Here is a 13024-nt window from a genome sequence, read left to right as displayed (position 1 = left end):
ACAATTCAAGCATTGACTCATTTATAAATTTATATGTGTTAGTTAAATATACTCATTACACATATCTTAATAATAACATGGTCAACGTGAGACCACTACCTATATTATCTTAATTTTTTCCTTTCCTTTAAACTAATCAATTATTACTTTAGACTATAGTTACATTTAAAATTAAATAAATAATTAAGTATGCCACATATGATCCTTCTTTATTAATCATCTAAAGTAAAGTTATGAAATATGTTAGTATTTTCTTATTCATAATAGTTACAAACATATATTTTTTTAGTAATTCACCATCTAATGTAAATGTAAAAATTGTATTTTGAATAATTGCTAAAATTATAGACAATGAATGATGAATGAATGAATTTAACTATGTAAATTATTAATTTGAATAATAGTTAATCATAAGTAAGACTAGATGCATGATAAAATAAGTATACTATTTTCTTTCTCTTTTTTCTTAATTTTAGAGATTTAAGCATTTAATAATGCAATTTTTGTAGATCTCAAGCTCAAAAACTTGACTTGAACTCGAGTTTAAGCTTGATATTAAGCTTGAGTTTGGCTTAACTAATTAATTAAGTCAAGCCAAGCCAAGCTCAATGTTTTTTGGCTTTCTCACGAGCTCAAGTTCAAACACTATTTTTAGGCTTGTCACAAGCTCAAGCTAAGCTCGAACTTTTGATTTTTTCTGATAAGCCAAGCTTAAACATGCACTACTCGACAAAACTTGACTCATTGCAGCCCTAAAAACTGACATGATTATATTATAAATTACAGGACTGAACTGAATTTTGGACATAGTCAGAGGTGTAATTTCAATGCCTTGACATGCACACAATAATCTCATCATATCATATATATTTTATCAAAGTTGAAGCACAATTGTAAGTCGTAACCCAAATTTTACTTAAATTAGCTTCTAATTATTGTCTAATTTTTTGTCACATGTTCAATTTATTTTCTTAACTATGATGCTAAGGCCTTGTTTGGTTGCTGGGTGGTTGCTAACTCATCACTCAAATCTCATCATTCATCACTCATCACTCATCACCCTATCACTCATTTCTCATAACTTAAAAATCCCCAAAACACTCCCACCATTGTTTGGCAACTAAACCTAGTTCTGATTTTTGCCTAAAAACTCACAAAAACTCACCTTTTTGTGGGACCCATGGGCTAACCATTGTGCAGTGCACACGGTTAGGTTACCCGCCGATTAAATAATATTTTGTACAAAAAGCACTTTCATCTTTCACTCATCAGTGCAAACTCATTTCCCCTTTCAAACACCTCAAACCCATTCACACCGCTGCTCTCAAACCTTGTTCTCGCCGACCACCGTTGACCTGAGTGATAGCATCATCGCCCAACTGCGCCGCCGCCATGGGACCCACGTCCGTCACCTCCCCCGTTCGTCGTCCCTGACTCCGAACCCACGTGAGGTGCAACCCAGCGAAATTACCAAACGACACCTCGACGGAACCCAGCAAACCGAGCTTCTAAAGGTTGATCGGCGGTCGGTATGTAAATGGTTGTTATAATTTTTGCAAATGAACATTATAATTTTCCCTAAATTTGCCACCCCCATTTCAATTTTGTAATTTTAGGAAAGAAATGTTATAATTTTCAGTGATCGTGGGTACCTTTTCTTCACAGAAACGGGTCGGTCTTGAGGCTCTAATGGAGAAAAGGGTCGGTCTTGAGGTCCTAGCGCAGCGGAGCTTGAAGCGGCAGAGCTAATGCTGTTCAGAGGCCGCTGCTGGAGCTTCAAAGGTCGGGAAGACGTCGAAGCTTAGTCTGCCGTGATTCAGCGCCGTGGGTTTGGGAGAGGAGAAGAGAGTATTGTTCTTTGAAAGGGTAGTGATATAATGAGAGTAATGAGAGAGTGAAGAGGGTTGAGAGTGATGAGAGAGCATGTAACCGTTGGTAGAGCATGTGAGAAATCAGCTCTAATGGGACAAGACTTTGTCGTGGGCCCCACGAGTTTGGGAGTATTTATGAGCTTACCACTAAAACTCAGTTTTGGTGTTTTGAAAACAACATTTTTTCTTAAATCAGTTTTCGGATTATTAACTCAAAAAACTAAGAAATGAGTTAAGGAAATGAGTGAAAGAAATTGAGCCAAACAGAGTTTCAATGCGTGGGGCCCATCAATTTTGAGATATGAGTTAAGAAAACTGAGATATGAGTGATGAAAACTCACCTGTCCAAACAACCCCTAAGTAATTCATTCATATTACTCAATACATCATCATTAATATTATTAAATATTTTCGTGTGTAAACACGGATTACAATTGTGCGGTTATTGGCCCATCGTTAGGAAGCCTATAGGCCGTAGGTTGGATAAGAGTTCTTCATCAGGCCTAGTCTGTGATGCTCGGCTAAAAAAACTGTGGGTTGTTTCATTCTCGAGGTCTGATGTTGCTCGGGGCCTGCTCCAGGGTATCTTGATAATGCCTTGGGGGAGGTCGTCGTCGAGCAACATCCGACGTCTGTTGCAAGTCCAAAAACTGACGCCCTTATTTTCAAAGTAGGGCCTCTTCTTATTAGGAATAATTTTGAAGGACTCCTCCTACACGAAAAATCATTTAAAGCAATTATCACTGACCCACTTAGAAACCTATAAATAGTGGGAAAATAAAAGAGAAGGAGATTAGACACTTTTAAGGGGAAAAACTAGAGAATTAAAATAAGAAAATAAATAAATTATGAGTCCAATTTAGTAGTGAGCCCATTAACTAATCAATACGCTCTACAACAACCAATATTCATCTTAGAGTTACAGTGATTTGATAAGGGATAGGGTGGGATGGAGGAACAAAGTTTCTCTACAAACTAGTTTGGAGATAAACTCTTCAAACTTCTCATATGTTTCTTTTTTGTGTGTGAATTTTGAAAATCTAACGGTTAAATTTCATGTTCCTTATGTTCTTAACATGCATATCAAATTTCGTTCAAATCGGATAATATTTACTATTTGATTAATTAACTTATTTTTTATATACAACTTTAAATTACAAAAACTTAAAATTATAAAATTTATTTGATGACATAGTAATTGATCTTTGATTTTCTTGAAATTTTGTAAGTATTAAGAATATAATAAGAACATACAATTTAACGGTTAGATTTTCAAAATTCACACTCAATATAAATATATATAATGAGTTTGTAGGGTTTCTCTTCAAACTAGTTTGGAGAGAAACCTTGTTCAAGATGGAGAGGGTTAGCTGGCTAGCTGCATATAGCATAGACAAATAAAAGACTAATCAGTTGATAATGCAGCCAATCATTCAAAAGAAAATATAAGAGGCAGCCAGAATGTTAAAGTGAATTCGACAGTGAAAGCATCGAATTCACTTTAATTTCGACATTTGAATTCGACAGTGAAAGCGTCGAATTCACTTTAATTTCGACATTCTCAATACCAATTTCAAGGGTGTTTAATTTTTTTTTTTTTTCTCTTTAATTCCTTGTGAATTAGACAGTAAAGTGCAGACTTATGCCATCCCCTATGGGCTATAGACTAGATTCTCTTTAATTCGATAGTGCAATTAATTGTCGAGTTTATGAGTTGCCACTTCAACAACAATCATTCAATTAGCCAGTCTAGCTAGCAGCCGAGTCAACAATGAATTAACAAATCAACTAAGCATGAATTCGATACTCAACACCCACTTGTGAAGTGATATTTCCACTTCAACATGTGTAAGTATTTTACGCCACCATTTGTATAGAATTTGACCATATAATTTTTAGAGAGGATTAATAAGTGGAAGTTGATAGTGACGTTATTACATGCTGACGGCACGTTAAGAAGCTGACGAAAATATACTTATTACATACGAACTGCACGTTAAGAAGCTGACGGAAATGTACTATCCATCAGCCATTGTCATTGACACCTCTTTTGACGTTCAAAGCCAGACCCCATACGTGGCGACGTTAGGCTAAAGGAATCCAGATAGCGAAGTCAAGACTGACGGCCAAGGTGAAAAGGTCCTTAGCTGACGATATCTTTGGAGACGTACCTAGGCTGACGGCAATATAGGAGGTGCACATTGGTTGACGACCTAGGCAGGAAAAAGCTGAAGGAGTAATCCAACCTCCATTCTCAATCTATCTTGACTTCTACATACGTGAATATAAGGAAAGTCCTTTCGCTACACGTTTGGTCTTAGTCAAAAGGATCCCTATAAGGAAAAGAGCTCTATACGATATGCAAATATCCGCGAATTGCTCTTCTAAAAGGAAAGTACTTCCTCGCCAAGGCGTTTATTTCGGCTCTACTCCACTATATAAACCCCAGAAACCCTCATGACAAAAGGTACGCACAATTACCTCAACTCTGACACTCTAGGGTTGTTTTAAAGACTCTAACTTGATCGTCGGAGGGTCTTTGGCCGGCACCACACCGGTGCTCTCTGTCGATCACCTACTTTCTCTTCACAGGTTTTGCTTCAATCGAAGGAGTACTCGCAGCTTACTGGTGATTTCTTCGGCATCATCAGAAGTAATTATTAATATATATATATATATATATATATATATATAGTATACTATGGGTCTGTTTGGATAAGCTGTTTCAAAATGTGCGCTTTAAAAACTAGCATTTTTAAAACCTGCGTTTTAAAAACTCCATTTTAAAAACCACATATAAGTGTTTGGTAAAAATGTGAAAATATGTGTTTTCTATTTTTAAAGCCATATTAAGCGTTTAGATAAGCTGTTTTGAGAGTAAATTTTAAAAAAAAAATGACTTAACTATTTTTTGAATGTTATATTGTCCTTTTTCCTGTATCAGTGTTTTTTTATTATTCAAAATATGTAATTAAGCTTAACAATTACATCAATAATAACAACAATAATGATGTTTTTGTTGTTGAAATTCATGGAGAGAAGTTTATCAAATTTAAAATATTAAAAATAACTCATCAAGAAAAAGATATTAAAATGATTAGGAAAATAATTATATTAAATGTTAATTGCCAACAATATCAATACTAAACAATCCATTATAATAATAAAAAAGTTCTTATTCAAAAAATTAAAACCAAAACACCAAAACAGAAATAATAAAAATATTGTTTACAACCCACAAATAGATTGAGCTATTTTGTCACGAACAAATTTCATCTCCTCATCTTGTACATTTTCAACGTTTGCTTGTCTGCTACTACCTTCTCCACTACTATTGCTTCTTGGTCTGTCCAAGTCATGTTCATCCCAATTGAATCCATCATCTTCCTTATCATGTTTTCTAATAAAATTATGCAAAACACAGGTTGCAACTATAATGTTTCTTTGGTGCTTAATGTCATAAAGTGGCATTTGCTTCAAATTTTTCCATTTATTCTTCCACACTCCAAAAGTTCGCTCAATTGCACTTCTAAGTGATGAGTGAACATAATTAAACCTCTCTTCTATGTGATTCCCTCAACCAGCTCATCGAAAATCTGAAAGATGATACCTCTGTCCCTTATAAGGTGGCAAATATCCTTTTCTTAAGGGGTATCCAGCATCAACTAAATAATATTTTTCTAGTAAAAGAAAAAAATGTAAAATGTACATAAATAATATCCTTCATACATGTTTAATATATAAAAATTTTATATGCCTAGTGGTGGTTTTGGAAAGTTGATAGATTGTCGACGGATAGCATCTCAGAAAATACGTGTATTATGTGCTGCACCCTCCCATCCAGCCATAACATATGTGAAAAGTAAATCAAAATCACACATTGCCATCACATTAAAAGATGTCACACCATTTCTATTACAATATGGAGTTTTCTTATCGTATCTGTTAAGGACATATTTTATGTAGTTGGCTAATCATTTGACAAAATGCATTTTACTTGTATTTGGGTAGATCTAGGATGTGTTTAATACTTCAAAGAACATGTTGTTCAAGTCTAGTATTAAAGCCATGAAGATTGGACCAAGAAACAAGTGAAGAAAATGTGTTTACTAAAGCTGGACACCTGCGGACAGCTGCTCGACAGATAGCTATCTATTAAGGTTTAATGAGGCTTGACACCTGCTATCTATCGAGGTATCTATCGAAGTTACGGAAATCAGAATTTTCAGATCTGATTTTTGGGTAAGGCTTTTGTATTTGTGTGGGGTTTCTTTTCTCATAACCCTAGGCATATATAAGGCTTATTTTAGAGGCCGTCACAAAAGAGAATACAAGGAGAACATATGTAAAAGGTAACCGAAGCCTTATTCTCTCAGAAAGAAGCTACTGCGTCTTTGCGCCTTAGGGTTTTGTAACCAAGTGCTTCTTGATCTTCATTGTTGATGAAGTAAAGAACTTTGCAGCCAACATTCTTCTTTCTCAAGTTGGTGAGTGAGTCACGTACTGAGATTCGTGCAAAGGAATTAGTCACGTACTGGGATCCATGTATCAAAGGGTGTCGTTCATATATTGAAGAGTTCAAAGGTTCTGAAGCGGTAGAAGGTTTCTGCTGTGAGTTCATCTACGGGGATTGTAGAGTCTAGGGACAAAGGTTTTGTACTAGATCTGAAACTTCTCTTTACTATAGTGGATTGCTTTTCGAGAAGGTTTCCCCCAAGTTTTTTACTGTGAAACTGGTTGGTTTCATTAGTTTTCCTAGGTCATCATAGCTTGTCTTATTTATTTTTCCGCTGCACTTAGTTTTGACATGATATTGATGTTTGTTTGTTTTAACAAGTTTTATGCATAATAAATCTAATTAACAACTTGGGTTTAAAATTTGTTAATCCTATCAACCGGGGTCTAAATTTTCCAATAGTCTCCAACAACAACTTGGATATGTGTACCATCAATGGCACCAATGCAGTCCTAAAATAGAATATAAATTTTAGTTACTTAGGAAATAATCCTAACCAATATTAGAAACAAATTAGAATGTATGAAATGAATACCTGAAAGTGTGGCATGTGCAATGGATTCTTCTGTATATGTCTTGGAACTGCACTAAATGTAGGGTCAGAAGGCTTGAAGATATTCATCGGTTTTCACATCATAAGAATGATCTTCATCACTATTATCAATATGATCATCGTAATCCATAGGAATATCACCTAAAATATTATCGCAATAAATTAGATAAATCACAATAAAGAAAATGAGCAAACATTTAAAATTATGTTACTGGATAAATCAAAATAAGTATCTGTCATACAACAAAAGCCCACAAAAGTATCTACCTAATAGTCATGACTGCCCATAGTTAGTCTGTGACAAAAACCCCCTAGGTAGACTCAAAGACAACTTATCTTAAGAGCACCTTACAGTGAATGTGTTCTTAAGTAAAAAGTACTTTAGGAGCACCTTGTACAAAATGGCAATAATACTTGGAAATAATACTACTGTCAAAGCCTCCCAATAATACTACCTTATACAAAAGTACCATAAACTCAGTTTCTTATAGGCCAAATTCCTTACGACTACATATTGGCAATAGTGGATGGGATTCTTCTCTAGATTTGGGGGGCTTGGTTTAGTTGATGGTAGAAGAATTAGGTTCTGGGAGGATGTGTGGTACTCTGATAGGAGTGCAACATCCTTATATCCTATGTTGTTTCAGAAGACTCACAACTAAAAATCAATATCTTTGAGAAAATAAATATATAAATCAAAATTTACTATCCTTCGAAACGGGGGATGAGACCATGCACAATTGAGGGAGGAATAAATTAACAAAAGCATGGAAAACTGGTAGGAAGGGGAGGACAGTAGTAAGTCTTTAGGGTTTATAAATATAATTAAAATCTTTCTGAGCTCAACATGTGAAAGATGCTTGGTATGTTTTACTATTTCCTTTTTTTTTTCTTTTTCTTTTTTTGGTTTTTTGTTTTTTGTTTTTTTGTTTTTTTGTTTTTTCATTTTTTTGTTTGGTAAGTAACAAATTTTATTAAGACAAATGCTCCAAGCACACTGGAAGTACAAAGTAAAAATACTAAGTTCATTCATAAGGAATCAAGTAAAAATAACAAAAATTTGTAACTTAAATACAATGATAGAATAAGATCAAGTGATGGATAATTCACTTTTGCAAAGAAAGATGTTGCTCTATGACAATCCCTGGAGGCAAATGCAGCTTCAGTCTGCACCACAAATCACTCTATTATACACTACTCAGATAACAAGATTTAGTTGATACATATATGATGTCCTTAAAAGATTAAAAAAAATTGTGAGAAGGAATTACAAAAGAGGCATATAATCAGGACAATTAAGAGCTCAATTGCAATAAAACCAATTAGTCTGACCTGCACTAAGTATACTTGGTCTCTCTGGAGTGGGTCACGACAATTTGCCAAAGCTGCAGCATACTCATTCATGTCCAGATAAACCTTCCACATATCTCAGCCTTCATCATTGACAGACACCTGGCATGGTATTCTTAAATTAAGCAGTATGGGAGAAAGGTATTGTATACTGTGACATGGACCAAAAATAGAATAGATGAAATCATCAGAAGATACAAACTTGATAAAGAGAGTTTTGGTTATATGCATAGAACAATCCAGTAGTGGCATCACTACGTATCTGGTGTGGGTTGCTTGTGCATGAAAGAAGACATGTCTTATTTTTAACAGATTAATATAATATGTGCTAGCTATTATAATGTATGGTAATCAATACCAATAAAAGAGCAAACATTAAAAAAAAAAAAGTAAATGGAATGAGAAAAGATTTAGTCTGATCCCAAAAAGAGGACAGCAAACAAAGTTGGCTAGAAAAATATCAAATGAGCAAACAAAGATAGTAGTATTACTTTGTACCAATTAAATGGTTGAATCCATTCCTGGAAATCAGATGTCATGTCCCACTGTCAGAACCTAAAGAATCTTTCTTATTGCAAGGTGTAATTGGAATACATTGAGCATCAACAGTCAGATATTTTGGATGCAAATAGCAAGAAACAAACTCGTAATTTAGATTGTACAACAGATTTTTGTATGCTAATTTTCAACATCAAACAATTGAGGAAAACCTAATTTGTACTTTCGCAAAAAAGGCGATGTTCAGAAGTCATTTTAGATTCTAAAAAGGAAATATTCCAACCAGAGCTGTCATCACTATCAAGAATCTCACAATCAATTTAATACAAGTCACAAAGCGCATTGAAACTCCACGTTAAAGGAGATTTTAAAAGTCATTACATATAGCATAAGGCATAACACATATTCTAGAGTAAGGAATACAATAATTAATCTGAAACTCAATTTCTTGCTTCCTTCTCAATTGTTGAAAAGAAGAATATATGCACTTTCATTGTTACACCTTTCCTCATACTAATTATAAGGATAAGAACCATGTTAAAAATTTAAAATACACACCCTAGATACCAAGTACAAGCTAATATGAGTCAACATAGTCAAACACTCAAACAGGCTTGCTGTATATATCAAGAAACTAGGTGATTTATTTGATATGTAAGGGTTGTATACTTCTGCATCCTACTAAGCTTTTGAGAACACAAGGAAATCATACTTGCCCCCGCAGTTAACTATGCAGTTGGTAATTTGGAACCAACTCCCCTTTAACAGCATCAGCTAACAACCTATGTCTTGATCAACTCATATGTATTTAAAATCTAGAGCTTAAGTTCCTTGAAAACTACCAATTACTCAAGTTCAATCCCTTCATTATCTAATTAATTTTAAACAGACAACAAATGAAATTGGGAATTGAAAACCAGTTAATCTCCCCAAGATCATAACTGATGCTTAGAACAATGACTGTATTATGGCTTGATCCTTACAATCTTCTATATATTTACTCTTAGTAAGTGGTAAACTATATATATATATATATATATATATATATATATATATATATATATATATATATATATGCATGCATTAAACAATCAAACATATTAGATAAACTAAAGACCTCTAATCAAATTCAGAAACTTCCATAAGATTCACTACAAAAGCACCATATAAAAAATTACCCTCCATGTAATACTCTATCTTTGTAATTCAAACACCCTAACAACCACATTATTTAAAGGATAAAACAACAAACCATGAAAAACATCTCTCTCTTCCATAAAACATTATTCAAAGGATAAAACACAAAACACCCTAAGTGCAAAGTAGTGCCCTCCTAACAATCTTGCCTCCTCTTGTAGAAACTAAAGTTGTAAATTTGGTTCTTCCATCACGACAAACATATCTCTCTTCTCTCGTTTCTGAAAAATACGTGCTGCCATGAGATAGAGTTCAGAACCCTTCTTAATGTCATCTAAGGTGCACACACGTTCCATGACATTACGAATAGTACTACTTGGCTCCACTAAAAAAGCTGAGTTCCTTAACTCCACAACATCACAGATACGACTAAGCTGTTGTGTCAACTGTAATGTCGTTCCTCCTTTCTTCCCTTTACTCTGTATGGATGATTGTAAAACTCGCTTCTTTCCTTTATTTTGTGTTGGGTTAGGTGGTTGTGTGAGGTTAGGAGTCTCATCTTCATGAACGTCATTGTCATCATTTAGAGAAGATGAGTCAGCAGAAGTATCACCTAACCCCTCCTTAGGTGTCTCAAGATCATCAGGTAACATACCTGAAGTGGGAGCCCATGCTAAATCTCCTGTGGCCGCAATGTCCTTAAACATAATGTCTAATAAGTCAACATTCTCCAAACCTTTCTCTCGAAATTTTGCAGCTTCAGGAACCTCCTACAATTTTGAATATTTTCATTAATAACTCAAATAGCATGGTTTATCTACTAATACAAAATATGTACAATGGGTTATACAAAACATTATTTTTCTCTCTCACCACTCATCAGTTGCAGCTATTGTTCCTTTGGCTGCATCTCATCCCAATCCAGTTTCACTTCCCTTCAACTTATTCCAAAGTACCCAATCTTTCTTCAAATTATCCCATTTATGCTTATACTTCGCTCTAGGATATTCTTTTCCAGTTTTCTTCTCAAAAGTTGCTATAATATTTGCCCAACCCTTTTTACTAAAGTGGGTATTAGACCGATTACCCTTAAATACCTCATCCACACAAGCTTCACAAAAAATAGTCGTTACTCTTGATGGCCATTGAACTATAACATTTGAGCTATTTTGGGATTGTTTGGTGTTGGGATTTGAAGTCTCCTTGTTCATAACCATATAAACAAAATATAGGTTTATTAATAACAATGTTCAACCAAATATGAAAAAATTCCAATGCTCTTACAAACAATACTCTGTTATAGGTAAAACAATTTCACACGTAATAAACTAGCAATACATTTTTGTTTAAAATTAGTAAACGGCAGAACTAGCAATAGAATAAGTCGGTGGTTGGAGCCTTCTATTAAGTAATAATATATAAATAAATTTTTTGGGGTCAGAAATAAGATGATCTGAAGCATCATGACTCATGACTGACCGGTGTTGCATGTGTTTGAGAACCATCTTGTTGTTTCTCGTTGTTTATATAGATGGGCATGTGTGAACCAATCTTTGTTTTTTATTCTTTTTTTGGCTGAATCGTAAAAATGAAAAAAAAAAAAACAACAACAAAACAATAAACTAGCTGCCCAAAGCAAAAGACATAAGAATAAATAAATTTAACTGATGATAATAAATAAATAAAAAACACATGCAAAAAGGACATATTATAATAGACAGCACTTCAAAACAACATTATAATAGAAAAGCAAACAACATCAAGCATCTTCAAATGTTTTGAGTAATACACTCTTAATTGCAAAAGTAAAAGCACTGCAAACCACTCTTAAACTGCAAAAGCACATAAGAACAACAACCTGAAATTTTCCATCAACCCCATCTATCTAAATTTTTTTTTTTTTTTTAACTTCACAACCAGTAAATAAACAGCAGCAGCAGCAGCAACAACCTGAAATATTCTTCAAACCCATATACTTTTCAACAAGAAAAACGAATCTCATCCAATCCAAATGGTTTTGATCAACCTCATCTGTCTAAAATTGTTTTAAAAACTTCACAACCAATAAAGAAACAAAAGCAGCAACAACAAATCCCTTAGTCATGTAAGTTCTAATATTTTGAGTTTATTCAGTCATCTAAACTATCATGCAAAAGCCCAAATCAATATAATTATTTTAGAGATGGGTAATGGAGAATGTTTACCTGGAAATCGTGATGCAGAACAACGACGACAATCAAAGAGAGCAACTGAGCAATAACAAAGGAGAAATAAGTGAATATCGTGAAATTGAAGAGGAGAGAACCAAGACTAGTGAGATATGAGAATGTTTACCTCGAAATCGTGATGCAGAACAACAATGGCAATTGGAGAGAGCAATTGAGCAATAACAAGAAGAAAGAAGTGAATATCATGAAATTGATGAGGAGAGAACCAAAACTGACGAGATATATATATATATATATATATATATATATATATATATATATATGGAGAAGGGATAGGCTAGGATTTCGTAAAAATTTCCCGAACCACGCGAAACAATTAGCGGCAACCCAATCGTCCCAACCGCGCGATGCTGAAAAAGCAGTAGAAAATTTCATTTTCGAAATCGCGAAAATTTGCGGAATTGAAAACGCAATCCCGCAGATTATCACCTAGCCAAATGCAATCCCAGAATTGCGATTCGCGAAACTGCCAATCTGTGCAATGTAAACGCCTAAACAAACGGGCCCTATATATTATGGAAATCAAATATCTTAATTTTTGTTGTAGTCTTCTTTTTATAAGAAATTTTGTCATGTTCTGAGTATATTTTGTTAAGGTATTAACTATCACGTGAAATATTTTTGTTTTTAAAGAGAATGTCTAAAGATAAAACAAATTGCCACAATATTGTGGTAGATCCTGATATAATATTTTATTATTTTAATTAGTTTTATGTTTATGTATGATAGTTTTTTTTTTTAATAAAAAAGTATGATAAGCTTATATCTCAGCTATTATGAAAATATTATGATATTTTGTTACGACAGTAGAACAACCTATTTTTTAGGAATAAACAAATATCAATGAATTAGCTATTATTTAAGAATATGA

General features: G+C 33.8%; 1 protein-coding gene across 1 annotated transcript; it reads right to left on the bottom strand.

Annotated features, from left to right (window-relative positions):
• Nucleotides 1-9908: 9908 nt before the first annotated feature.
• Nucleotides 9909-12359, bottom strand: LOC142611751 (uncharacterized). Its single transcript, XM_075783873.1, has 3 exons — nt 12260-12359; nt 12130-12174; nt 9909-10695 (listed from the first exon to the last, which is right to left on the bottom strand). The coding sequence occupies exon 3, from the start codon at nt 10630-10632 to the stop codon at nt 10150-10152; it is 483 nt and encodes a 160-aa protein (XP_075639988.1). The 5' UTR covers nt 10633-10695; nt 12130-12174; nt 12260-12359; the 3' UTR covers nt 9909-10149.
• Nucleotides 12360-13024: the final 665 nt, after the last annotated feature.

The sequence above is a fragment of the Castanea sativa genome, chromosome 10, assembly GCF_040712315.1.
Source record: "Castanea sativa cultivar Marrone di Chiusa Pesio chromosome 10, ASM4071231v1".
Taxonomy (NCBI): Eukaryota; Viridiplantae; Streptophyta; class Magnoliopsida; order Fagales; family Fagaceae; genus Castanea; species Castanea sativa.
This window is presented reverse-complemented; position numbering and strand designations above follow the sequence as displayed.

Excerpts from the sequence above, each read along its gene's own strand:
- LOC142611751 (XM_075783873.1), bottom strand. The coding sequence starts at position 10,632 with ATGTTTAAGGACATTGCGGCCACAGGAGATTTAGCATGGGCTCCCACT.